At 40.6% G+C, this 24,547-nt stretch overlaps 1 protein-coding gene across 2 annotated transcripts; it reads left to right on the top strand.

Moving 5' to 3' along the window:
* Positions 1-2,152: 2,152 nt before the first annotated feature.
* LOC138971218 (kinesin-like protein KIF18A) lies at positions 2,153-23,931 on the top strand. 2 transcript variants are annotated; one of them, XM_070343896.1, is made up of 20 exons: positions 2,153-2,219; positions 3,292-3,658; positions 4,411-4,568; positions 6,258-6,362; positions 7,180-7,290; positions 7,932-8,129; positions 9,574-9,671; positions 11,723-11,798; positions 12,170-12,244; positions 12,721-12,803; positions 13,222-13,378; positions 13,768-13,935; positions 16,109-16,230; positions 17,202-17,422; positions 17,948-18,007; positions 18,329-19,321; positions 20,402-20,504; positions 21,141-21,286; positions 21,784-21,916; positions 22,392-23,931. In XM_070343896.1, exons 2-20 carry the CDS (start codon positions 3,301-3,303, stop codon positions 22,447-22,449), a joined length of 3,423 nt encoding a protein of 1,140 aa, XP_070199997.1. In that variant the 5' UTR covers positions 2,153-2,219; positions 3,292-3,300; the 3' UTR covers positions 22,450-23,931. The 2 variants fall into 2 exon arrangements, with proteins under 2 accessions (XP_070199997.1, XP_070199996.1); XM_070343895.1 differs by having other exon boundaries at positions 21,781-21,916.
* Positions 23,932-24,547: the final 616 nt, after the last annotated feature.

Genomic DNA, 24,547 nt, shown 5'->3' with positions numbered 1-24,547 from the left:
TAAATTTTCGAAATCAATTTAAAAACACTTTCATCTTATTCCTTGTCGGTTCGTGATTCCAAAAACATATAGATATGATATGTTTGGATTAAAAACACGCTCAGAAAGTTAAAACGAAGAGAGGTACAGAAAAGCGTGCTATCCTTCTCAGCGCAACTACTACGTACCCCGCTCTTCTTGTCAATTTCACTGCCTTTGCCACGAGCGGTGGACTGACGATGCTACGAGTATACAGTCTTGCTGAAAAATTGCATTGCGTTCAGTTTCATTCTGTGAGTTCGACAGCTTGACTAAATGTTGTATTTTCGCCTTACGCGACTTGTTTACATCTTGCCCTCGCCCTAAAGAGGGACTAGTCTAAAATTGCTAAAGAATAAGCAAGTAAAGAAAACTACTGCTACATGATTATAATAAAATTAAAGTAAGAACATATCATCAATTTACATACAATACATTGCTTAAAATCAATCAATGAGGCTTAATGAAAAATGTAAGTTCATTTGACGTGATTTAAGTATTATAGAGTAGATTGCACTGACAAAACAAAGCTGTAAACGCCATGCCCATTGACATACACTGCATTCGAAAAAATCAGGGGAAAAAAACAACACACAGTGACATTCACACACACACACACACACACACACACACACACAACACTACGTCAAACACACCACACACACACACACACACCCTACCACACCACACCACACCACACCACACACACACACAACCGGAGGCAGACACAGACTTTAGGACAAACAGTGAGACATGATGCAGTACTTGCAGTGTGGTCGGTTATTTGGCTGTTTGGTCTTCTTTCTACTCTATACGTTTTCGTAGCGTACAGAGGCCGATGTCTTATTCACAAAGCCACTGCGGCCGTCGTCTGAGTGAATCAAGGCTCAGGATACAGAGGGCAGCGTTGTGCCTCATGGCAGTTTCAACCTTTTATTTATGGATGAAAGCGTAACACTGATAGTCTATTGAAAATCACTTATTGGTTGTTTTTGGGTTGAGGGTTGTGCACAAGACGCTTACATCAGACGCAACATGTGTTCGTGCAGTCGTCTCGCACGAGTTGTCAAAGACATGCTTGAAAAGACTCTTGCTTTACCGCGGCGTTACGTTTCTGAAAGCTTTTCTTTTTTCGCTCTGCCGACATCTGAAAGAACCAGGTATATCGGATGACTGAACTGATAGAATCCTCACATTCTGTTATAGTGGGTCAGTGTTTTATGCTGCGAGTCAGGTTCCTGTATGAGCCTTTCTCCTGTTCTTTGTGAATTAGGCTAGCTTGCCTCTCCTTTCTTATTATTCAGTCTCGCGTTACCGTTAAACACACGCACGAACGCGCACGCCGCACGCACACACGCACGCACTGACGCACGCACACACTGGCACACACCGTCACTGACACACCGGCACACACTGACACACACTGACACACACGCACATACGCACACACACACACACACATACACACGCACACACTGACACACACACACCGTGGCACACCACACAAACATCACACACACACCACACACACACTCACGCACGCACGCACCCACGCACACACACACACACACGTATACTGCCTAGATACACACACTCACACAGACAGACCGATAGACAGACAGGCAGACACATACCAGCACACACTCACAAACACAACACCCCCGAACACACATATATATTTGTTTAAATGACAAATATTTTTCAGTATTTGCGGAGAAAAATTTTAAGAAAATGTGAAAAGTGGTCAGATTTATTTTGTAAATGATTGTATTTTAAACTTATTATCGAATAGAAGAAAGGATAGTTTTAGTAATGAATACAGATACATCAACACTGATTATTAATTATGTTAATGTTGAGGCTGTTCAGTACTGATAAGAGTTAAGAATTTGGTAATAAAAAAAGACCAATTGCCAACAAAGAAAGATGTAAAAACAAAGAAAAAAGGAAGAAAAAAACAACAACAACAACAACAGCAACAACAACAACAACAACTTTTTTCTGTGGAACGTTTGCACATGAATTGATAAGTATCGCGTCTGAAAAAGCAAAAGGAAAAGTAGCATTCTTGTCAAGGGAAATAACTCCAATTCCGGAAACATTCAGATGGCGCAGTTAATGTTTTCAACCAATGGCTGTCCTTGTTTCCAAGTGGCGATTTCAAAATGGTGGAAGTGTGTGTATGGAATGTTCAGTAAATTGTAAGTGTTCACTTTCAAGATTTGCACTTTTGATCGAACTAAGATGTGCGTAAACTTGTAGCAGACCTTTCGCATATTATCTGCATAATGTTTTATAAACATTTGTATTGGTGTGAATTACTAAATGTTTTCATTCAATGACATGATTTATTCGAATAATTGAAAACATGTTTCGGTTACAACTTTGACGATTAGGATGTTTTCTCTCGAAGCACGTAGAATAATTGTCATTTACTTTCTGTTTAAGTGAAAATACACTCTTGATGAACATAGAATTAAACTGTGGCGTTCCAAATTAAGTGTTTGCATCATCAACACCTCATCGTAAGTTACGCCCCTTGAACAAGAAGTTGAATATGAAGAGGTCTAGGAGGTGTCGTGAATAAAATTTTGGTTCTACTTCTAACGCCATGAACTTACGTCCCTTAGAGTTCTAAGACAAGTAATTGATTGTATTATTTACACTCCGAGTCGAAATAACTCCTTTTCATCGCGATATTCCTTGGTTACGACAAACTGACATCAGTCATCAGTGACAAGGACATCACAATTCACAATCACATACAAATTTACTTTCCGTCTGCAGCAAGTGCAAGTGCAAGGTTTTGTAACTTGCAACTGACTTCTTTTTCAATGAAGTTAGGGCATCATAATCATAGTGAAACAGGTCTTGCTTCCATGAAGTTAATTTGTTATTAATGACATTGAATGATTCATTGATTCAATGATTGATACATATTGGTACCAATATTAATAATTAATATATATAATGAAAACTTGCCAGTATAGATAAATAAATAAAATAATAGCCATTGAGTGTGACTATGTCCCATTAGAATTGGGTTCAGGGGGGCAAATTGCTGATACTAGTCGTTTTTTCCTCAGGCTGAACCATTTGTAAATGTATGACAGTGAGTCACTGTGTATGTGACGATGTGTCAGTGTCAATGAGTGTGTGTTTTACTACTTTTAGTGAATCTCACTGGCATTTTAATAATTGTAATTTGTATTTGTAGCGTCAAATTATAATTTTCTGCAAGAACTGTACGCACATTATTTTTCTTTTCCACAGGTACTGGTGATGAGCAATTCGAATACAAACGGTGACAGCACAATGGCGAACACTTCTGATGCTGAGTCAGGAAATGTGAAAGTGATCGTACGAGTGCGACCTCCCAATGACCTGGAAAGAAATGCTGTGGGCAGACATGTCGTGGAAGTCATGAACGAGAATGTTCTCGTCTTTGACCCAAAAGAACAATCTTCTCCTGTAGCTCTCGGTAGGAAACGGCGGCACCGCGACATTCGAAAGAGGCGGCAGAAGGACATGACATTTGCGTTTGATCATGTATTTGGCTGGGACTCTACTACAGAGGAATTGTTTGAACAGTCAACAAAAACTGTGATTGAAGGCCTGATTGGGGGTTACAACTGCTCAGGTTGGTGTAGGGATGAAAACTCAGTTGCTCAACTTGCTGTCTACAACTTGTACAAGTACTTGTGTAACTGCTGTGCATGATCTTCCGTCTTGATTAATTTAAACTATGACTGTGAGTGTGAGCACTCCTTTTCTTATTATTAAGACAGGAGATACAAATTGTATGACCTGCTTTCAGTGACAGAGTGAACTGTATGACTGTGAGTGTGAGCACTCCTTTTCTTATTATTAAGACAGGAGATACAAATTGTATGACCTGCTTTCAGTGACAGAGTGACTGTTTCATGCAATAGGTTGAATCCATTTTTGTTGAGAAATACGATGAACAGGTTTGGAAAATGCTGAGCACAATAGCAAGATCATTGGAATGATTCTTCAGTCTGGATGTGTACTGGTTCTGTTGATAACTCAAAGCATGTCAAATTACGTAATATAAACAGCTCACTCAGTGGGGGTAAGGAATGTGGGTAAGTAAATATAGATCAGTTAATGAGTTATGCTGTCTTTTTACATCAAGTTTTCTTAATATCACTATCACTAGTATCAGTATGGAATTTGGAAGGGATTGTTCCTATTTTTTCCCGCAAGTGCAACATTTTGCTAGACAGTTTGTAGCACAGTTGTTTTCTCTTAATTACTTTTTTTTTCACAGCAGAGGCCAATGGCAATGAAACATTTACTGATTACAGCTGTGACTGAATTAGTGACTAAAGTGAATTTTCCTATAAATCATTTAAATGTGCATGTGTGCAGTGTTTGCGTACGGAGCGACTGGTGCAGGCAAGACACACACCATGCTGGGCACAGAGTCTCAGCCAGGTGTCATCTACCACACCATGATACACCTCTACAAACACATCAAGGAACTGAGCGAGGAGAAAAGCTGTGAAATTGCTGTCTCCTACCTTGAGGTAACCCACTACAGTTTACAGTCCTTCACTCTTAGCTTGTTGCCTTCTAATTGTATTACTGCTTGACTGAACCTTTAATGGTTGAGGTGACCTTAATAGAAGCTGGTAGAACTATATGTACTTGGCGTATTTTGTCATTGATGATTCGTGATATGATGGGAGAAAAAAATCAGTTACCTATGATAGAGGGCCTCACTTACAAAACATGACATCAATGAAAACAGGTTTTATTTCCACATTGATAGGGCACTGCACTGTCATTGAGTAGTGATTTTTTTTTCTTCACAGTTTTTTTTCTTCAGAAAAGGTTATGAGTAGTGATTTTACTTGTACTAGTTTTAGTTTAAAAGTCATTCAGCATATTCTTAAGTGACAGAAGATATTAACATTTTTGGCAAAGCGTTTGAGACTACAGGCCAATCCGGATAAGACGAAATTGAAGGGACCGAATTGTTATTGTGTCCTATCCGAAATTTCGACTTGGTCATAGTACTAAACTTACGTCACATTACTGACGCATGGGTGACGACATGAACAAAAAAGAACAAAACAAAAGAACAAACGAACAAGAAGCAAGCTGACTGAAACGTCAGTCGTGAATTACGTCACTCACCTAATTTTCTCAGCGATCTCAAAATCTGTCACTTTTCTACTGCCCAATCATCCCCCTCTCGCCCACTTTGAGAAGGACTCAGGACTACCACCAATCAAGGCCAGACACATTGGCTTGACAGCTACCCCCCTCCACCTCACTTGACCGTGTCATCACCCCTCCAGTGCCACGAGCCGCTGGCGATTGCATCAGCAGTCAAAATAGCTACCACTACCCCCCCTCCCTCCTCTTTGCGCCATTCACTTCACCCCCTCTCTTATCTTATCCTGCGCTGACCAATCCTTCAGAGACTTTCACATGTTGTAAAAGAGTTTCCTCTCAGATAAAAACTCGGTCATTGACCCCGGGTAAGAAGGTCAGTGTCTGGACAGGCAGCTGTGTTCAGATTACAAGTACTGAATGAGAGGCAACCCACAATTTGAATTCTTGTCACTTCATTCTCCAACCATAAGAAGACACACAAACACACACTGTGAGTACCACTCGCCCCTCCTTACTCCTCGCCCCCTCCTAACTTCAGTTCATACTTTATTGCTGCACACAGCAAAGGGCTTGTGATTGCATAATGCGTAATGATCGAGGCGTGCCGACTGACCAGTCGGTGTGGCGTCCGTGTCACAGTAGAGAAGAAGGGAATAAGGTTACACAATGCGCTAGTGTGAGACGCCAAGTTTCGTGTTTCGAGTTGTTGTAGTAAATATAGAGTAAACTTTGTCTTTGGGACTGACTTTCTGTTGTGTGCTATCCGTCTTTCGACTTACGTAAGAGAAATCCCATTTCGAGCTCAGGGTACTTTGTACACATAGATAAAGAGGGATAATTCCGGACCAGAATTTTTTTTTGTGCTAAGCGAATTTTTGACTTAACCGTTTGTGAGTTAGCTGGATTTGCCTGTATTGTCCTATTGAGTAAAACCAAGTCTGCAGAGACTGTGTATATCAATCATTTCAATGCCCTAATGGTAAGAACAGCTTTGAGTTTGAGTTCACTGCTCATGATGTTACATTTACAGAAATGAAGCAAAAGGTGAATCATATAAATTATAATGTGTGGCGCTTGTCTGCTGTACTTTGCAGGTGTACAACGAGCAAATCCGTGACTTGCTGTTGCCCCGTGGAACTCTGCCCATCCGGGAAGATCCCAGTTCTGGTGTCATTATCACAGGCCTGTCTCTTCATAAGGTGGGCTGGCGGATAAGTGGTAATACGAGTAGAGCAAATGTTCTTTCTCTTTTGTCCAGAGAAACGTAGAGTGAAATCTTATGTGCACACTTCAACGTCAAGTTTCAATTTTTAACATGCTGTCATTTGCATTCATGTAAGGGCAGGGATGTAGCTCAGTCGGTAGTGCGCTGGATTTGTATCCAGTTGGCCACTGTCAGCGTGAGTTCTTCCCCACGTTCGGCGAGAGATTTATTTCTCAGAGTCAACTTTGTGTGCAGACTCTCCTCGGTGTCCAAACACCCCTTCGTGTGTACTCGCAAGCACAAGACCAAGTGCCCACGGAAAAGATCCTGTTATTCATGTCAGAGTTCGGTGGGTTATAGAAACACGAAAATACCCAGCATGCTTCCCCCGAAAGCGGCGTATAGCTGCCCAAATGGCGGGGTAAAAACGGTCATACACGAAAAATCCGGGGGAGTTTCAGCCCATGAACGAACAAACAAACAACATTCATGTACAAGTATTGCAGAGCACTAAAGCAACATATCATTATCAATATCAGTCATTTTCTTCTGGTTAAAGGTGTTTTAGTTTTGTAAAATGTAACACAGATGTTTCTGCATCACATTTATGGATATTATTGGTGTTATCATAAGTTTAAATGTGTTTGTTCAATGTTCATAATAAAATGAATGAGAGGTTTGTTTTTGCAAGCAGTTTAATTCAGAATTTGTTACTTTGCATATCATACAAATGTTATGATCATAAAATGGGGCTGGTTAATTACAGATTTACACAACTGCATCCAAATTTCATTATTTTACTTTTCTTTCAGCCGAGTACTGCAGAGGAGTTGCTTTTCATGCTGCAGTTTGGCAACAAGAATCGAACCCAGCACCCTACTGATGCCAATGCTGAATCATCTCGTTCACATGCTGTCTTTCAGGTATTTCAATTTTTCATAGTGAACAGTCATTGATGTGATTAACTCTATTTTTGGATAGTGAGATGTTTTCAGATAGTCAGCTACTGAGCAAGTAGAAACTGGCATCAGATCAGTGATCATACAAGGATATCGAAAGCTGGCACTGAGAACAACGCAGGAAAAGTAGCTAGCATAAAAAGACTTAACAGTTGCAGCAACCAGACTTGCCATGCACAGCAAACCAGCAGTTGTGTTATTTGGGCAGGGAAGAAAGTATTGATGAGATAATTTACTGTAGGTTTTTACTAATGATGACCTTAGCTCTATTGCTTTTCATTCCAAATGGTAAAATATGGGAGCTGGAAGTAACCACTGAATTTCCTCACTGTAGACAGGAATGTTGCAAGGATTAATTTTCTTCTGCAAAATTACTGAAGTGGCCATGCAAGTTTCGGCAATGTTCTAAGTTCTTGGCAGTCCTTGATCATCGCTTTTCCCCTAAGGTGGAAAAGTTTGGTTATCCTGCCAAAGGGTGGCAACATTTTTGGTGATTTAAAGTAAGATCTGCCGACTGCCAATGTCAAACGACATCCCGGTACATGTGAGAGTAGGTCATCAGTTACCGTAAATATGATGCACCTTTAGCTTCTCTACTGTTTCAGGTATTTGTGAGACAAAAGGACCGCACAGCAAACATCTCGGCGGAGGTGAAGGTGGGCAAGATGTGTCTGGTTGACCTTGCTGGGTCGGAGCGAGCCACCGTCACAAAGAACAGAGGGGCTCGATTGCGTGAAGGTGCCAACATAAATCGCTCGCTGCTAGCGCTAGGCAATGTAATCAACTCTCTGGCTGACCACAAGGTTAGTTTCACTTTTTTTCCCCCTCTTGTGTTAGCCTTTTCTTAGTTGTTTTATTTACACATTTTTTCTCTGTTAGGCATTGACTGTGTATTCTGAACCAGTACTGTTTCCTGCTTTGGTGGGGTGATGCATGTGGTTATGTCTCAAGCTGGAGTTCTGGCAATTTCGTGAGCAGAGCATGTGACAGGAGTAACTGAAGCTCTGGAACAGCTCCTTTATTTAAAGTAAAGTCAGGCAAAGGATTTTAAGTATCTCTCAAAATCTTATGATGTGGTATGCAGTCAGCCGAAGTTCTTCAGTATGTCTCATTTTTACATTTAGTCAAGTTTTGACTAAATGTTTTAACATAGAGGGGGGAATCGAAACGAGGGTCGTGGTGTATGTGCGTGTGTGCGTGTGTGTGTGTGTGTGTGTGTGTGTAGAGCGATTCAGACTAAACTACTGGACCGATCTTTATGAAATTTGACATGAGAGTTCCTGGGTATGAAATCCCCGAACGTTTTTTTCATTTTTTTGATAAAATTAATGTCTTTGATGACGTCATATCCGGCTTTTCGTGAAAGTTGAGGCGGCACTGTCACGCCCTCATTTTTCAACCAAATTGGTTGAAATTTTGGTCAAGTAATCTTCGACGAAGCCCGGACTTCGGTATTGCATTTCAGCTTGGTGGCTTAAAAATTAATTAATGACTTTGGTCATTAAAAATCTGAAAATTGTAAAAAAAAAATAAAAATTTATAAAACGATCCAAATTTACGTTTATCTTATTCTCCATCATTTGCTGATTCCAAAAACATATAAATATGCTATATTCGGATTATAAACAAGCTCTGAAAATTAAATATATAAAAATTATTATCAAAATTAAATTGTCGAAATCAATTTAAAAACACTTTCATCTTATTCCTTGTCGGTTCCTGATTCCAAAAACATATAGATAAGATATGTTTGGATTAAAAACACGCTCAGAAAGTTAAAACAAAGAGAGGTACAGAAAAGCGTGCTATCCTTCTTAGCGCAACTACTACCCCGCTCTTCTTGTCAATTTCACTGCCTTTGCCATGAGCGGTGGACTGACGATGCTACGAGTATACGGTCTTGCTGAAAAATGGCATTGCGTTCAGTTTCATTCTGTGAGTTCGACAGCTACTTGACTAAATATTGTATTTTCGCCTTACGCGACTTCTTGTTATTTATTGAGTTACGTGTATTTTGGACACTAAATTAGATTTAGGCCGAGTTAGGATGTATCCCAACTTACCTCCTGTCAAGTTTATGGTCACTTTTGTCAACCACTGCTTGGCCAACTACCCATTCAAGCAGAGCTTATGCCCTTTACACTGGGAGAGCTGATTCAGATTACGGTCAGGCCAATAAAAAAAACGCCAGTTAAGAGAGCTGAAATACTTTTCTCTGTGTAAAAATTGTCATCTTTTCACTTTCAGTATAAAGGACACATCCCGTACAGAGACAGCAAGTTGACTCGTCTGTTGAAGGACTCGTTAGGCGGCAACTGTCGCACCATAATGATTGCTGCCGTCAGGTGGGTGTTGCCCCAGTTTGCACGATTTATGCTACTTAATGTTGTTGTTGGTTGTCAAACACATGCAAGTTTCTTATCATGACTTGTGCTGATTTCAAAGCAGTCAGCTTCTTGTGTAAAAGTCAAATATTCAAGATTTTATATTTTTCCTTTGAAGCTGACTGATCAGGGGATAAAGGTCAGTTCATAATACTTTGAACTTAAAAAGTGAAATATTCAAGATTTTATTTTTTCCTTTGAAGCTGACTGATCAGGGGATAAAGGTCAGTTCATAATACTTTGAACTTAAAAAGTGAAATATTCAAGATTTTATTTTTTCCTTTGAAGCTGACTGATAATGGGATAAAGGTCAGTTAATAATACTTTGAACTTTAACTGTAAAACAGACTTGGGAACCCATATGATTTCGGCATATTTTGTACGCTTGATTGTCTAAAATACGATCAGTACGGTCGGTGGAAAATAAATACGATCAAACAAATTCATAGACTACTTTTCTTCACAATCGTAACTTACAGGCAAGAGAATCTTCCGCCGTTTGGCGGAAATTGCCTTTTGGCGGAAATCCGCCTTTTTGATGAGCCCCAGGGTCATTTCTGAGATCGGTGTAAATCCCTTGAGAAAATTGGGGGGGGGGGGGGGGGGGGGTACGGTACTTTCATCCGCGTAACAGCTTCCATCGGCGATAGTTTATTCTCAATTGGCGTATTCTTATTTGGACTGAATGTTGCTTGTACAAAATTTGCCAGGTAGAACCCGAGGATGATAAGAATGCTGTCGGAAACAGCCAAGCAAGTGGTTTTATGCTTGTTCCGGAATTTGCCGACGATTTCTGAGCGCTTTCTTTGTTTTTACGGATCGTGCAGTTTCTAGCCCACGCGCCATTTTGGTCACCATGCATCAACGAATTACGAAAAGCGATAAGGCCCTTGCGGCCGAAATCGACTCAAGTGTGAAAAACAAATGGAATTTTGGTTGGCTTGAGGAGAGAGTGAAGACTTCGATCTGGTTGACGAAAGGCAAAGTCTAAAACGAACACACAGTGGAGCTCTCTGTTAGTGTTAACGATTTTGAACACATTGGTGAGAAATTACTGCAGCTTCAAGTGCACTGTTTTGTAAAGTTATGGTGTCTCCTGCAGACCTATTTACCCTTACGATTTTGGCGTAATTTATTACGATTTTCTGCAAAAAATACGCCATTCCGCTATCCGTGTCAAGACTACGATTTTCATAAATAAAAATTTAATTTTTTTATTTTTATTTTTTTAAATTTTTTTTTTTTTTTATCAATTCACATGTTTGGCATTGTTTTCTTCAATGGCAAAATGGGGTGAAAAAGCACAGGACTGACCAGAGATCATGTCTGTCTGATGAGACGCTGGAGAGCCTTATTCTAGTGGTGAAGTCTCGCCCTCACTCATTCGGCAAGCGCAAGTACAGTAGAGAAGCGCTTGACACACTGAAAAAGGCCTACTACGAGCAAAAGAAAAAGAATCAGTGATGCATGTGCTTTTGATGTGATCTTCTTTGAAATTATGATGACTACAAAAACTGACTGATGTGTTTTGTTTGTAAATGATGGATATATGTGCATGATTGCGTTTCGCAGACACAGTTGTCATGTGCCGCGGCGTTGTAATTGGCGACGAATGCTGGATGATTACTATTTTTGTGCCAGGATTACTATTTTTGGGGCAGAGCATTACTCCAAAACACTTATGGGGGTAAACAGGTCTGCTCCTGGTGCACGTTTTAGGTGTGGAAAATGCCAAAAACCCTATAGTGGCCTCTGTGGCCCCCTGTGGCCCCCGCAGTGACCCCCACACATTATTTTCCTCCTTTTTGATGATTTCCTGTTCCCATGCCTGAACTTAAACCAATCCAGTATTTGGGAGGTTTGAATGATGTGTGGAGTACACTCATTTTTCTGAGAATACGCCAAGTTTCTTTGAGAAGGCTACAAGTGCAAAACAGGGGTTCCCAGGTCTGATAAAATGTTAAAATTTGAAGTATTTCATGTGTGCAAAGTTGTGCGTCCTATATTTTCAGCCCCTCACACCTGTCCTACGAAGACACCTACAACACTCTCAAGTATGCTGACAGGGCGAAAAACATACGTCTCAGTGTGAGTATCACTGGATAAAATGAGGACAGTGCCTGGGGGAGAAAAAAAGATGAATACCGACAGCTGGTGTTGAGTGTCCAATACAGTATTAGCTGTTGAAATTTTGAGTTTGATCCTGGTCAGTAATGTTGTGAACCAAAATACAACAGGAGCGTAAGCCTGGTCCGTTGTGCTTGTCTTCGCATTAGCAGTGTAAAGTTCAAAATGATGATAATTATGTTCTGTATAGATGGGTAATTATTTTTTTATTTTTTTTCTTCCAGTGGTCATCATTTTATTGGGTTTGGACACAACTATTCATGAATTTGAATAAAAAAAATAAATAAATGAAAGCAGCTGACTAAAGTTACATTCTTTGTCTTTTGTTTCAGATGAAGAAGAATGTACTCAGTGTGGATTTTCATGTCAGTCGCTATGGGAAGATTGTGGAGGAGCTACGAAAGGAGGTAAGTTGTGGGGCAAGTTCTCATCAATGGTCTTCTGATTCTCTAGCAAATTATTGACGATTGTTCAAAGAGAGAACACTCAAGGAAGGAAAGGATGGCTGGAGAGAAATAATTGCATGGATAAAACATTTGTTTAAATCAATACGATTTTTGTAAGGGCATCTGTTTTAAGGTTATTCCTACATCAACAAATGAACAATTGACACGTGGTGAGCCAGTCTGGTAGAGAATTGGACATTGTACTGAAAAAATGGTTCAAGCAGCAATTATTCTTTGGTGATCGCTTGTTACTTCTGTTACCTGCATAAATATCCCAATAACTGCAGTTGTGTTTTTCTTGAGAGAAACAAAAATACACAGGTTTTAAAATTAAACGACTGGCATAATCTTGTGTTTTGTTACATCGGGTTTGACAGTGAAAGATACACAGATATTTAGTTTTGCCGTATATACACTTCAGTGCATCTTGTTTTCAGATAACTGAACTGAAAGGCAAACTGCAGAAATGTGAGAGGCCCAGTGTTGCTCAGACACTTTCTTTGCCAGCTGATCTACAGACGTGAGTTATCTGTATGTTACTTGGATGCGAGTGTGAAGACGAGTGAAACTGACTTGACAGTTTGATGTCTGAGGATAGATGGGAGTATGATGAAGGGGGGAGGGGATCGTTCTGGAACCAGTAAGGGATTCAGATAGCAAAAGGTTTATACAACTTACAAAAGAACCTGAAGCTTGTACAAATCTGTCGGAGAACTGCTGTTTAAAATGTCTGTCTACTTTTATAACTAATGGGTATAAAATAGCTTGAACCGCATTTCATCAGGAAAAGGAATATGGATTGCAAAAGAAGTTATGGTATACCTAAAAGAAATGTCTAAACTTGTCTTCTTCTATTCCTTTTTTAATGAACACACAACACTTCCTTCAAGTATAAGATGACGGAAAAATACTTGATGAAGATATGTATATTTTCTCAGTCTGCGTGCGAGTCTGCAAACAGCGTACAATGACCGGCGAGCGCTGAGGGACCAACAGCTGCAGCAAGAGACCAATGTGCGTGACGTCCAGTGGAGACTGCACTGCAAGCACAAGTGTCTGCACAGGGCCTCTCAGCTCACACACACACAACCTCAGGTACGTCGGGTCACATTGATAGAGACTCTGGATCATGCTGAAGTGATAAGTAGCGACAGATTGAATTTTGTACTTGTTTGGAACTGGTTGCCTCTTGCATCACTCTGTCAGCATACCCATGAGATTGATTTTATCTATGCCAAATATTACAACTTTATTTTAGACATTTTGAGCAACGGGTGTTCTAAATTGTTGCCAGTTATACGTTATCTGAGCAACAAAGATGCATAAACTTTAGCTTATCAGCCTCAAGCAGTCAAGATAAAGATAAAGTGACATCTGAGATTGTTTACGGCCAGGGGAGTGGACAAGGAGTGCTCAGAAACTGATTGCATTAGACATCAACTTTCTACTGGTACACAATTTATGTTCCTGTCCATTCCTTGCAGACGTTGCAGAAGATCCAGGGGGTGGTGAGTGGCCTACAGAAGAAGCTGAGGGGTCAAGAAGTGCAGCGCCAGACTCTGTCCCAGCGCCTGCAGGACAACACTCACACACTCCACACGCTGCAGTCTCAGGCTGCTGCTGTCGGCACCAACAACCCTCTCTTCTACCAGGTGTGTGTGTGTGTGTGGCTGCAGTTTAGGTTTTGTTAATGTCAGATAAAATTTCCTTGTGATGTTTTGAATTCGGACTCCCCCGAAAGTGGCGTATGGCTGCCTAAATGGCGGGGTAAAAACGGTCGTACATGTAAAATCCCACTTGTGCAAAAAACACAAGTGTACATGGGAGTTTCAGCCCATGGACGCAGAAGAAGAAGAAGAATTTGGATTATTAGCTTTGTACAGAATAGATATGGAAGTTCCAGCCTTCTTAGTTCAGTTTTTGAGTCACTTGAGAAAAAGTGACTCTATGTAATCGGTCAGTGTTAGTCCGGCCGGCCGGCCGGCCGTAGACACCACCTTAACATTGGACTTTTCTCGGAAACTATCAAAGCGATCGGGCTCATATTTTGTTTAGTCGTGACCTCCAATGACCTCTACACTTTAACGATGGTTTCGTTGACCTTTGACCTTTTTCAAGGTCACAGGTCAGCGTCAAAGGAAAAATTAGACATTTTATATCTTTGACAAACTTTTCTCGGAAACTATCAAAGCGATCGGGCTCATATTTTGTTTAGTCGTGACCTCCAATGACCTCTACACTTTAACGATGGTTTCGTTGACCTTTGACCTTTTTCAAGGTCACAGGTCAGCGTCAAAGGAAAAATTAGACATTTTATATCTTTGACAAAGTTCATCGGATGTGATTGAAACTTTGTAGGATTATTCTTTACATCAAAGTATTTACATCTGTAGCCTTTTACGAACGTTATCAGAAAAACAAGGGAGATAACTAGCCTTTTCTGTTCGGCAACACACAACTTAACGTTGGGCTTTTCTCGGAAACTATAAAAGTGACCGGGCTCAAATTTTATGTGAACGTGACTCATTGTGTTGTGAATAGCAATTTCTTCCTGTCCATCTGATGCCTCATATAATATTCAGAACTGCGAAAGTGACTCGATCGAGCGTTTGCTCTTCTTGTTTTGTTGGCGTCTTGCTCAACTCCAGGTGTTGCACTTACAAGTCCTTCAGCTGTGGTAGATATATGTGTCTTGTTTCTGTTGGAGTTTCTGAGAGTCCAAAGGCATCTTGTTCATGTGAAGACTCATGAAACAAAAACCTTTTCAGAACCAAAAAATTGTAAAGCCGGTGAAAGTTAACTCTACTCAGTTATCATCAGTCCTGTATTATAATTATACTAGCAGTGTTTCTGTATTTGTTGTTTTATTAGCAGTTTCAATGTGTTATACTGTGGTCAGTTGTAAACACCAGTAAAGTTTACAGCCAAACTATAATGATGGAGGCCTGGGGCCAGTTTCATAAGGTAGCAGTGAACCGACTGACAGTCGATCGACTGCCCAGTCCATCGACTGTGGTTGATCACCGGGTCACCGAAAAGCGCGTTTCATGAGCGAATCACCGTCACCCGCGGACAACCGCAGTCGACCGACTGTACAGTAATCCGAATGGCCAAGCCGAGTGCTAAATTTAGCAACATTACCACTTCCGTTTGCTCATTCGCACGTGGAAATGGCCGATTTCGAAGAAAAAAACTAGTCTCGGCCCGCTCAAAATAACAATGACCGAGACTTTCAGTAATTCCTTCGCGTGACGTCGAACCCTCTTACGCCATAATGTGACGTCTTCAAGACATAACCCTGACTTGTCTCCTGGATTACTGCATCATGATAGATACATTTCGAAGAACAATCACAAGGTTTGGCTCACAATCCCAAAAAGTGTGTGCATTGTGCCATTGACTGTGCGGATAATTACATTTATTTTCGGTTTACCGCAGTAATCCGAACACTGTGTTGGGGGGAGAGCATCAACTGGTAGCTCAGTTGGACTTGTAATCCTAGGGTCGCAGGTTTGAATTTGGGCCGTGACGGACATGGGTCAACTTGATGTGCAGACTCAGAGACTGTATCCATGTTCCACCCCCGTGTCACCACAGTGGCACGTAAAAGACCTTGGTCATTCTGCAATAAGTGCAGATGGCTGATTACACCTAAACACGCACACACCCGGGTAGCGCAACTCTGCTGGCTTTCCACTGGGAGGAAGCGACCCGAATTTCCCAGCGATGGGACAATAAATTTATGAAAATGAAATGAAAAATTCAGTTATGTTAACCTGTGATCAAGTGTACAGCCAAACTGTATTATGTTTGTGTTAACCCCAGGTGTTGGAGGTCAGTGTGCAGAAGCAGGCAGTGGAAACGGAGCTGAACGACTCTCGTCACAACATTCACCATCTGCGTCGTCTGGCCAGGGCTCAGGCACGGGAAGCCATGGCCAGTGAAACGTCAGTCATCTCTATTCCTCTCCGGCTGTTTGTCTGTGTTTCTGATACCTCTTGCACTCTCTCGTGTATTCTCTCTTATCTTGTATTTCTTCTTCTTCTTGTCGATCACTCAGATGGAAACGCCGGTTCTCCGCGCAAATGTTGCCGTGCGCTGTAGGTCGTCCAGACTGCCATACAGCTTCCCTTGCACCGTGGTCGCCTCCGCCCAGATCTTGTATTTGACATGGTTATTTTGAGGTTTCAGTTCAACTATATATTTTGAGCAGTTTGAAAGGATCTGTCAAGTTATCAGGGATTCCCTCATTCACCATTTGCTGACAAACATATGATTTTGTCATTCTGTACCCAAGGATATGTGTATTATGAACTATAGTGAAACTTCTTGTGAGCCTAAAGATTGAATTACAGAGCTAACTTTAGTGATCACTTTCAAGCCCAGAATGTCTTGAGTACTATTGGTCAATTTCAGATTTTTTCCCGAGTTCTTATCTTTGAAAACTGAATGGACATATTTTTTAAATTCCTTTGATTCTGTATTGGAAGACATTAATTGTATAAGCAGTTGCATGGTTTTTGATGCTAAAGAAACTGAAATGAGCTCAGGTTGAACTTAGGCCAAAAAGAAAAATATGTCTGTTTCCGGTAACATCGCCGAAAAAAATAGGGTCGGTCGGTCGGTTTTTTTTTTAATTTAATTTTATTTTTTTTAAACTTTTTCTTACGTTTTGTTAACGTCTTTTTACGTTTTTGTTTTGTTTTTGAAACGCTTCCTTAGTTTACTTACAATTATTTAGCACATGTTTTTGACCTAGATATATTGACTTCATTTTTTTATTTTTTATTTTGTTTTTGTGTGTGCGAAAAGCGAAAAAAACTTTAGGGTCGGCGCTTAAAAATAGGGTCGGTCGGGTTACCGGAAACAGACATATTTTTCTTTTTGGTCTTACCTCATGTAGTATTTGTTCTCTCAGGTTGATCTCAGCACTGTTGAGTGTGGTTCAGCGTCAGCACTTGGAGCTGCTGAGTCGCCCTGGACCTGTGGCGTCAGAGATTGCCACGGGTTACCAGAATGTGTGTGAACTGGTGGGCCAGTGGGGTGTGTCATGGGCAGATTGTGACCAGCAGGGGGAGGGGGATCAGGAACCCTTCCACATCAACGACATCATCGACATCCCCGTCCTGACCAGCGCAGGTAGGGTATTTTTGTCTGATGCAGGTTTGGTGCATGCTGTGGTGCATGCTTTTACTGTTTAGGAAAAAGCAATACATGTATTTCAGGTTTTTTTTTCTCACTTTGAGATGTCTATTTTATTCAGTCAATATTGACTCAAATGTTTCACTGGAGACCAAGGGGCATCCAAGGGTGTATGTGCCTGTGTATGTATGTTTGTGTACAGAAGTTACACTTTTGATCTTTTAGCTAAGACATTCTGAGACAGAATGTTTTCATGTGAATTTCAGCACACACAAAATGTGTTTGTCACTATTGCACGGTCTAACAGTAACAGTGTAGGTACACTCATGTTACATGTTTGTGACAGTATTTTTGTTGTGTGTGGTGAGTTGCAGAGACATTTGACAAAAAATCACATCTATGATTAAGGGTTAACTAGGAGATTTTCCTCATGTAGATCTATATACTCTGACATGGCAACAATTGTATTGTAACTGGTGTTTACCCAAAAAATGTGACACTTGTTTTTGGTGTTAATTTCAGGTGTAACTCTGGACAGATTACCCTTGTCTGGAAAACATGCAGTCGCTGCTGCCGACACAGGTGAGTTTGATAGAAAGTGGGGGAGAAAATGATGAATTTGGCTGTGTTAAATAATTCAGTTTCATACTCAAGCAGGTTCCTGCTAAATGCTGTGGAGACGGCGCCATGCACGTTTCCCTTCTTTTTACGAGTACTGTTAGATAGCAAGCAATTACCTCTTAGTACCAGTTTGTAACCAGAAGAAAACTTCAATCGCTGATCTTTTTAAAACTAGCCAGGCATGAGAAAGAAAATGTTTTGGCCAACTGGTCGATTTCCAGCATTTTCGAAGCTGCAGAGATCATTCTTGCTAACATATGTGTTCAATTTTTTTTATAACAGTGAACAAGGTAAACGCTGCGGTCAACTGCCCAGGGCGTGTGGTCAACGGCCAGGTGACATTTCCAAACACTCCTTCTGTGAGACAGCCCTCATCGTCCAGTCTGACCCCCGCCACCTGTCATCATGCTTGGTCTTCGTCCTGTGACTGTGACGGCCAGCCACCGGCGAAGAGTGCGAGAATGGATGATAGTCACCCCACGTCTGTCGCTCGCAGCTCTGAGGACAGTGGAGACCCCTTTGATGGTGGAGACAGCGGCATGCACAAAACGAGGAATGTTCATGCAGGCCACACTCCCAACCCCCAAAAGCTGTGGCCGTGTTCAGAAAAAAAGCCTGGACTGGGGCAGGTTTCAGTGACACACATCCCCACTGCTTGCCCACAGCTTTCTCAGGCACAAAGCAGGCCAGTCTCTGACTATGCACAGAAAATGTCAAAACCGAAAGCGGTGGCCTGTGTGGCTGTGCCTATTCCAGACTGCGAAGTGCCTCACAACCTGAACGAAACATTTTCTATGGAGGACTGCATAGCGGGTACAGATAGCAGCTCCTGTGATGCAGGAAACTCTACTGGGGTGCTGGGTGCTCCCTCCCTCCTGTCTGTGCCTGTGATTGAGGCTTCACTTTCCCCTTCTGCCAAACATGTGTCTAGTTCTGGTGCTTATGTGAAAGGCCTTGCTCAAAATGTACAGCATGCCACAGCAGACAGCAGCACGGCGCAGTCACAGTTGCATTTAAACTCTATGCGAATTCCGTCGGTCCACGTCTCTGTTTCTCCTTCACACAAGACAGTGTGTGACAGTGATAGGAAGCTTGCTCAAAGTACTGTGGGACCTGGGAGTGTGTTGTTGAACCATTCAGCTTGTGCTGGCGGATGTGCGACTTGCAAAACGTCATCCAGCGAGGGGGACAAGGAGAATACAGACTCATGTACAAAGCAGAGTTCTCATGCCAAACGTGCCATCATATTTGATGGGGTTTCACTTACTCCTCAAGGTAATTATTGACCAGTGCCTTGCCTGTTGCCGGTGTGTGTGTGTGTGTGTGTGTGTACACACAAGTGGATTGGAATGAACACTACACACAGAGTAGTCTACATGCTCTTTTATTTGCTTCAACAACTGTCTGTTAGGGGGTGGGGGTGATATTTGTATGTGATATGTTTTAATGAACAGTGTTAAAAGGTTGTGTTTTGTTTTAAGGCCAAAAAAAAAAAATGCTTTGGTTACGGTTTCCCGACCGACCCTAACTTTTTGGGCCGACCCTAAACTTTTTTTTTGGTCCTAAAGCTAAAAATAAAATGAACCAAACACATACATACACACAAAAAAACCACACACACACACAAAAACCCACCGAAAACGACAACACCACGGCACAGAGAAAACATCGATCGCCGGCGAGCAGACAACAACAAGCCCGACAAGGGACACCACTCCGCTTTTTACAACTCCCATATCCAAGGGAAGTCAGTCTCGTGCGTGCGTTCGTTCGTTGCGCGAACGTAAAAAAATGTCGTCTGCATTTGCAATCGTATTCGGAAAGTGCGTTCATATCGAACAAACACGACTGATAAGTCGGTACTCGAAGAGTGCAACCTTGGTGGACATTTTTCATGATTTTCATCCAACTTTGGACGGCAAACTGTTCGGGATAAAATGTGTTGGGTCGACGAAAATAAGTGCCGAGCCCGAAGACTCTTTCGAACTGGACTTTGGCATGACTCTCGAAAACTTGGAAAGTTTCCACATCAAATCACTTCACTTCAAGTGTGTTCGTTTGACTCCTGATGGCAGTGAAGCGGACGAATACACCAATATGAAAATACCTCGAATATCCTGCATACACAAATATTTTTATCATTTCAAGAGGGACCAACCAAAAAAAAAACCAAAAAAAAAAAAAAAAAAGTTTAATCGACCTACCTACCCTATTTTTTTTGGCCATGAAACCGTAACCAAAGCATTTTTTTTTTTTGGCCTAAGTGATTGGTGTTCATATTCTGTTTGATATTTAACTTTAAATGATTATCTGACTTTTCTTAGTTCTTGCACAAGGATCTGTTTCTATTTTTAGTGGAGGGAAGATCATATGCAGATGCCCTGAAAACGCCCACACCCCCTCGACAGCCCCTGGGGAACCTGAATTACAACTCTCCCCTGGTGATGGGCAGAACTCTGTGAGTATAGTTCATCTTAGCAACCCAAATGTCCAAGGTTTGCTTTTTTTTTTCTTTTTTTTTTCAACATTTTGTGAAATGATTTTGCTGCGCTAGTTTAGGGATCTTGTTAACTAAAAATGTGTAGTATTTTACCTGTGAACATTTAAAAAAAACACACACCAGGAAATGAGATTGGCAATGGGTCATAAATACTGGTTGATATTTACCTTGACTGTCTTTTCCTGACAAATGTAATGTATTTTCTGAGTTTAAGACTTGGTTAGACATGTTGGTGTAACACCAACAGAGTGACCAGTTTCTGTTAGCGCCAGGATTTGATCACTGACTGCTCTATGCGAGGTAAGATGTAAACCTGTATGGTTAATACCATCATCAACAGGTGTCAGGAATTAGGCTGCAGGCATGTAAATTTTGACTATCTGAGTGTCTAGCTTGGATTAGTTCTTTCACCTGAATCAGTGAATGGTCCTATGTGTCCCAATTTTTAGATTGTGTTTACAAGTTAGAGAACATGCGGAAAAAAAATAGGAAAAGACCTCAGCAGCGAGGAACAGTACACAAATGATATTGCAAACTTTTTGTATTCATGTATTTTTTTCAAAGATTCTTACTGAAAAACTGCTCTCTGTTCAGCCCCACGGCCCCAAACCAGACGCCAAAATCCACGGGACGCTCCAGCTTGTACTTAGCAAACCCACAGGCTTATGACAACATGCGCCGTCTCAAAGAGATGGGCATGCCTTCTCTGATGGAGAATCTCATCACAGGAAATAAAACTGGTAAGGGAATAAGGTTTTGTTCATATGTACTAATGTAGGGGGCTAATTTATCTGTTTATTCCTGATTTCTAGTTTGTGACCGAAATTGATACTAGGGTGGCATTTATGAATAGTTTGATTAGATGTGGACATAGATCTACAATACTGGAACCCCAGAGCGGGATATAAAAACAAAAAAATTACAAAAATTGTAAGTGCTTTTTACTGTACTCTTCAGACTGAACTGCACACACTTTTAGAGATGTCTGTGCAGCAAGTTTTTTATCCTTTGAGAAAAAGAGCCTCAGATTACTCAGAGTCAGAATGAGAAAGAGTGAGAGTTGAAAATGGTGTAGGTTAAACATTTTTCATCTTGCCTAAAAATCTTTTCTTAATCAGTAGATATGTACTGAAGAACACTTCATACATAAATATTCATGTCAGGTCCACAATGTTAGATCCAGCCCACTTGACCCCTGTGCGTAACACCAACTATTCAGTGTTTGCTCGTAAAGCAGGTGGGTCGTCGTCACAAGAGGGAAGCAAACCCAGCTACATGCAGCCCACCAAGGCCCACGCGCAGAGGGTGCGACACCAAACGTCGTTCAGAGACGACAGCTTTCAGCCCAAGAGAGTGCAACATAGAAGCTTGTGAGTGCAGGGATTTTTAGTCTAAACTTTGGTCATTGGTCATTGAATTGTCGTTCAGAGACGACAGCTTTCAGCCCAAGAGAGTGCAACACAGCTTGTGAGTGCAGGGATTTTAGTCCAAACCTTGGGCATTGGTCATTGACACATTGAATTTTTTAAAGTCCTGTGGTTTGGGCTAACTGGCCTGTTGAATATCCTGCATATATTATTTAAAAAGGTGAATAGACTAACTCATTGATAAGAAAAGAACACATTGATTCTAGGATGGTCACATGACTTTTTGTGTGATGATTTTGGTCTAATCCCTGATGCGTGTTAGAGTGATTTTTACTACTGAAATAGAGAAGAGGGTGTTGTGGTTTTTTTTTGCAAACAGTTCACACTTTCGTTTGTGGAAAAGTGTTATTGTTGTGTGTGTGTGACGAAGGAAATGATGTCTCTTATGAGCTTAACACTTGTTATTTGATTTTTTCAGGGCACACAGCCGCAGCAAGTCGACATCAGCATTGGCGAAATCTGGGTGGAAGATTTAAACCTGCAACTGACATCGACTTGATTGCATTGATCTCTGCCCCTCAGTGATCTCTATGCTTTCTCTTTCTATCCCTTCATATTTGCTGACTATCCTCATGAGTTTTTCTCTGGTTTATTTAGTATTTATTGTTTGGAGCTAAAGAGCTAAAGCTACGGAGTAATGTTTGTCCCTTCATATTTTCTGTCGGTTGTTTCCTGTATTTATTTACGATTTTGTTGCCTAGAACTCAAGCTATCAAATTTGGCCTATCCCTTTATATATGTTTCTCGGTCTTTCTTCTGCTTATTCAAGACGGTCTTGTGTAGACTAGAATTAATGCTATTGAATATTTTGTGTGCTTTTTTCTTGTTTCTGAATGTTGTGTTAAACATTACATGATGGAAGATGGGCATTATCTTATATATTTCTTCTCTAACAGGACATTAGGTGCACTTTGTGTATAACTGTATACACAACTGCTAATCCACAGATATCTTTCCTAGCTTATGGTGCTAACTAGTAACTTATGGGATGTGAAAGTGTTGACAGCGAGAAATAAACTTTTCCCTTATCTGCTTTCTTGCTCAACTTGCTATTTTTAGAGATGAAAATATTGTTTTGTGCAAGAAGAGAGAGACCCATGTTGCCTCATCAGCTAACTTTTTTTACATCATGTTTGTTGTATTTGTGTGTACGAGTTCAAATGTGCAACTGAAAAGACTGGTAGTTTCTTAAAGAATGTAAGGGACATTTTGTAAAGTATGAGGTCTGCTGTCTCTTGATTTGGCAAGTATTTGAAGAGCTTTTGCATATAAACTGTTAAGTGCTTTATCTTTATTTGAAAATGCCACAATGGGAGCAAGCTTTTGGTGAAGGTATTTTACTTCTGCACAAAGTCAATAAAATTGGAAGTGAACAAGCTTATTTTAATTCAAACGTTTGTTTGGTGAAGGAAAAATATATATGAAACAAATGTGGTCTCTTGTTCTAATCAGTTAATTCTGCAAGAGTTTTTTTATGAACTAACCTTGATTAAAATGTTTGCAAGCTTATGCAACGCTCAAATCAGACTGACTGCTTATTGGAACAAGAAGAAGAAGAATTTATTCCACCATAATAGCATAAAAGCCATTGGTATTTGTCCTGGCGTGGATAACGATCATACACCCATACACTCCTTGCATATACCATACAATAATAAAATGAAAAAAAATGCCAACTGGAAGGGAGAGGTACAAAGCAGAACAGAAGCCAAAAGCTACTTGTGCAACATCCAGGAGAGTCTAGCAGTTGCATCATTGTGTTTCGTTGTTGCACATTTTTTATTCAGCTTTTTCTTGATACAATCTAGGACTTTAGTCAGGGTAATGAGTGTGGTGATTTTGTGCATTGTTTATACTGTATATAGAATTTCATATTTGAATATGGATTTATTCTTTTGGGGAATGCTTGCTTATTATGCACGAATTGTGAATGCAATAAATTTATTCATGATGCTTTATTCTGCCTTTTACATTTTATAACATGTCTGAAGAACACACACACACACACACACACACGTCCCATTCAATTTTACTTTCAAATAATTTATTTCACAAGACTGGTCAAATGAGCCACTGTGTTCAGCACAGTTACATAATGAATATCCTTCAGCCTTAAAGATTCAACAGACACATCCTAGGCTTTTGTGAATGTTCAGAATGTAATACATGTACAACTAGAGCATTTTAACATTTCTGATAATGATACAGATGGTTGCTGTAACAAGTGCTATTTAATTATACTTCTAGTGCGAAGGAATTAGTTACCTGAAGAAAAGAACTGTTAGCTGGTCATTGCACCTGTACAGCTGCCAATTTGTATTTTGTGAATCTGACGTGATGTAAGACTATTTGCCACAGGTGTACAAGCATGCACAATATGTGAAAGTGACTTTAAACTAGTTTTAAAAAATATACAAAATATCAAACTAAAAAACACACAGCTGATTGTTTATCTACCAAAAAACCAGATGAAGCATTGATCAGCTGAAATCAAATCCAAAGACCTCCCCTCAAACAAAACAAAATAACTCCACAACAATTTAGCCCACCCCATCCTATTGGCAAAGGTTTCAA

The sequence above is a fragment of the Littorina saxatilis genome, linkage group LG7 (genome assembly GCF_037325665.1).
Source record: "Littorina saxatilis isolate snail1 linkage group LG7, US_GU_Lsax_2.0, whole genome shotgun sequence".
In the NCBI taxonomy this organism is placed as follows: Eukaryota; Metazoa; Mollusca; class Gastropoda; order Littorinimorpha; family Littorinidae; genus Littorina; species Littorina saxatilis.
This window is presented reverse-complemented; position numbering and strand designations above follow the sequence as displayed.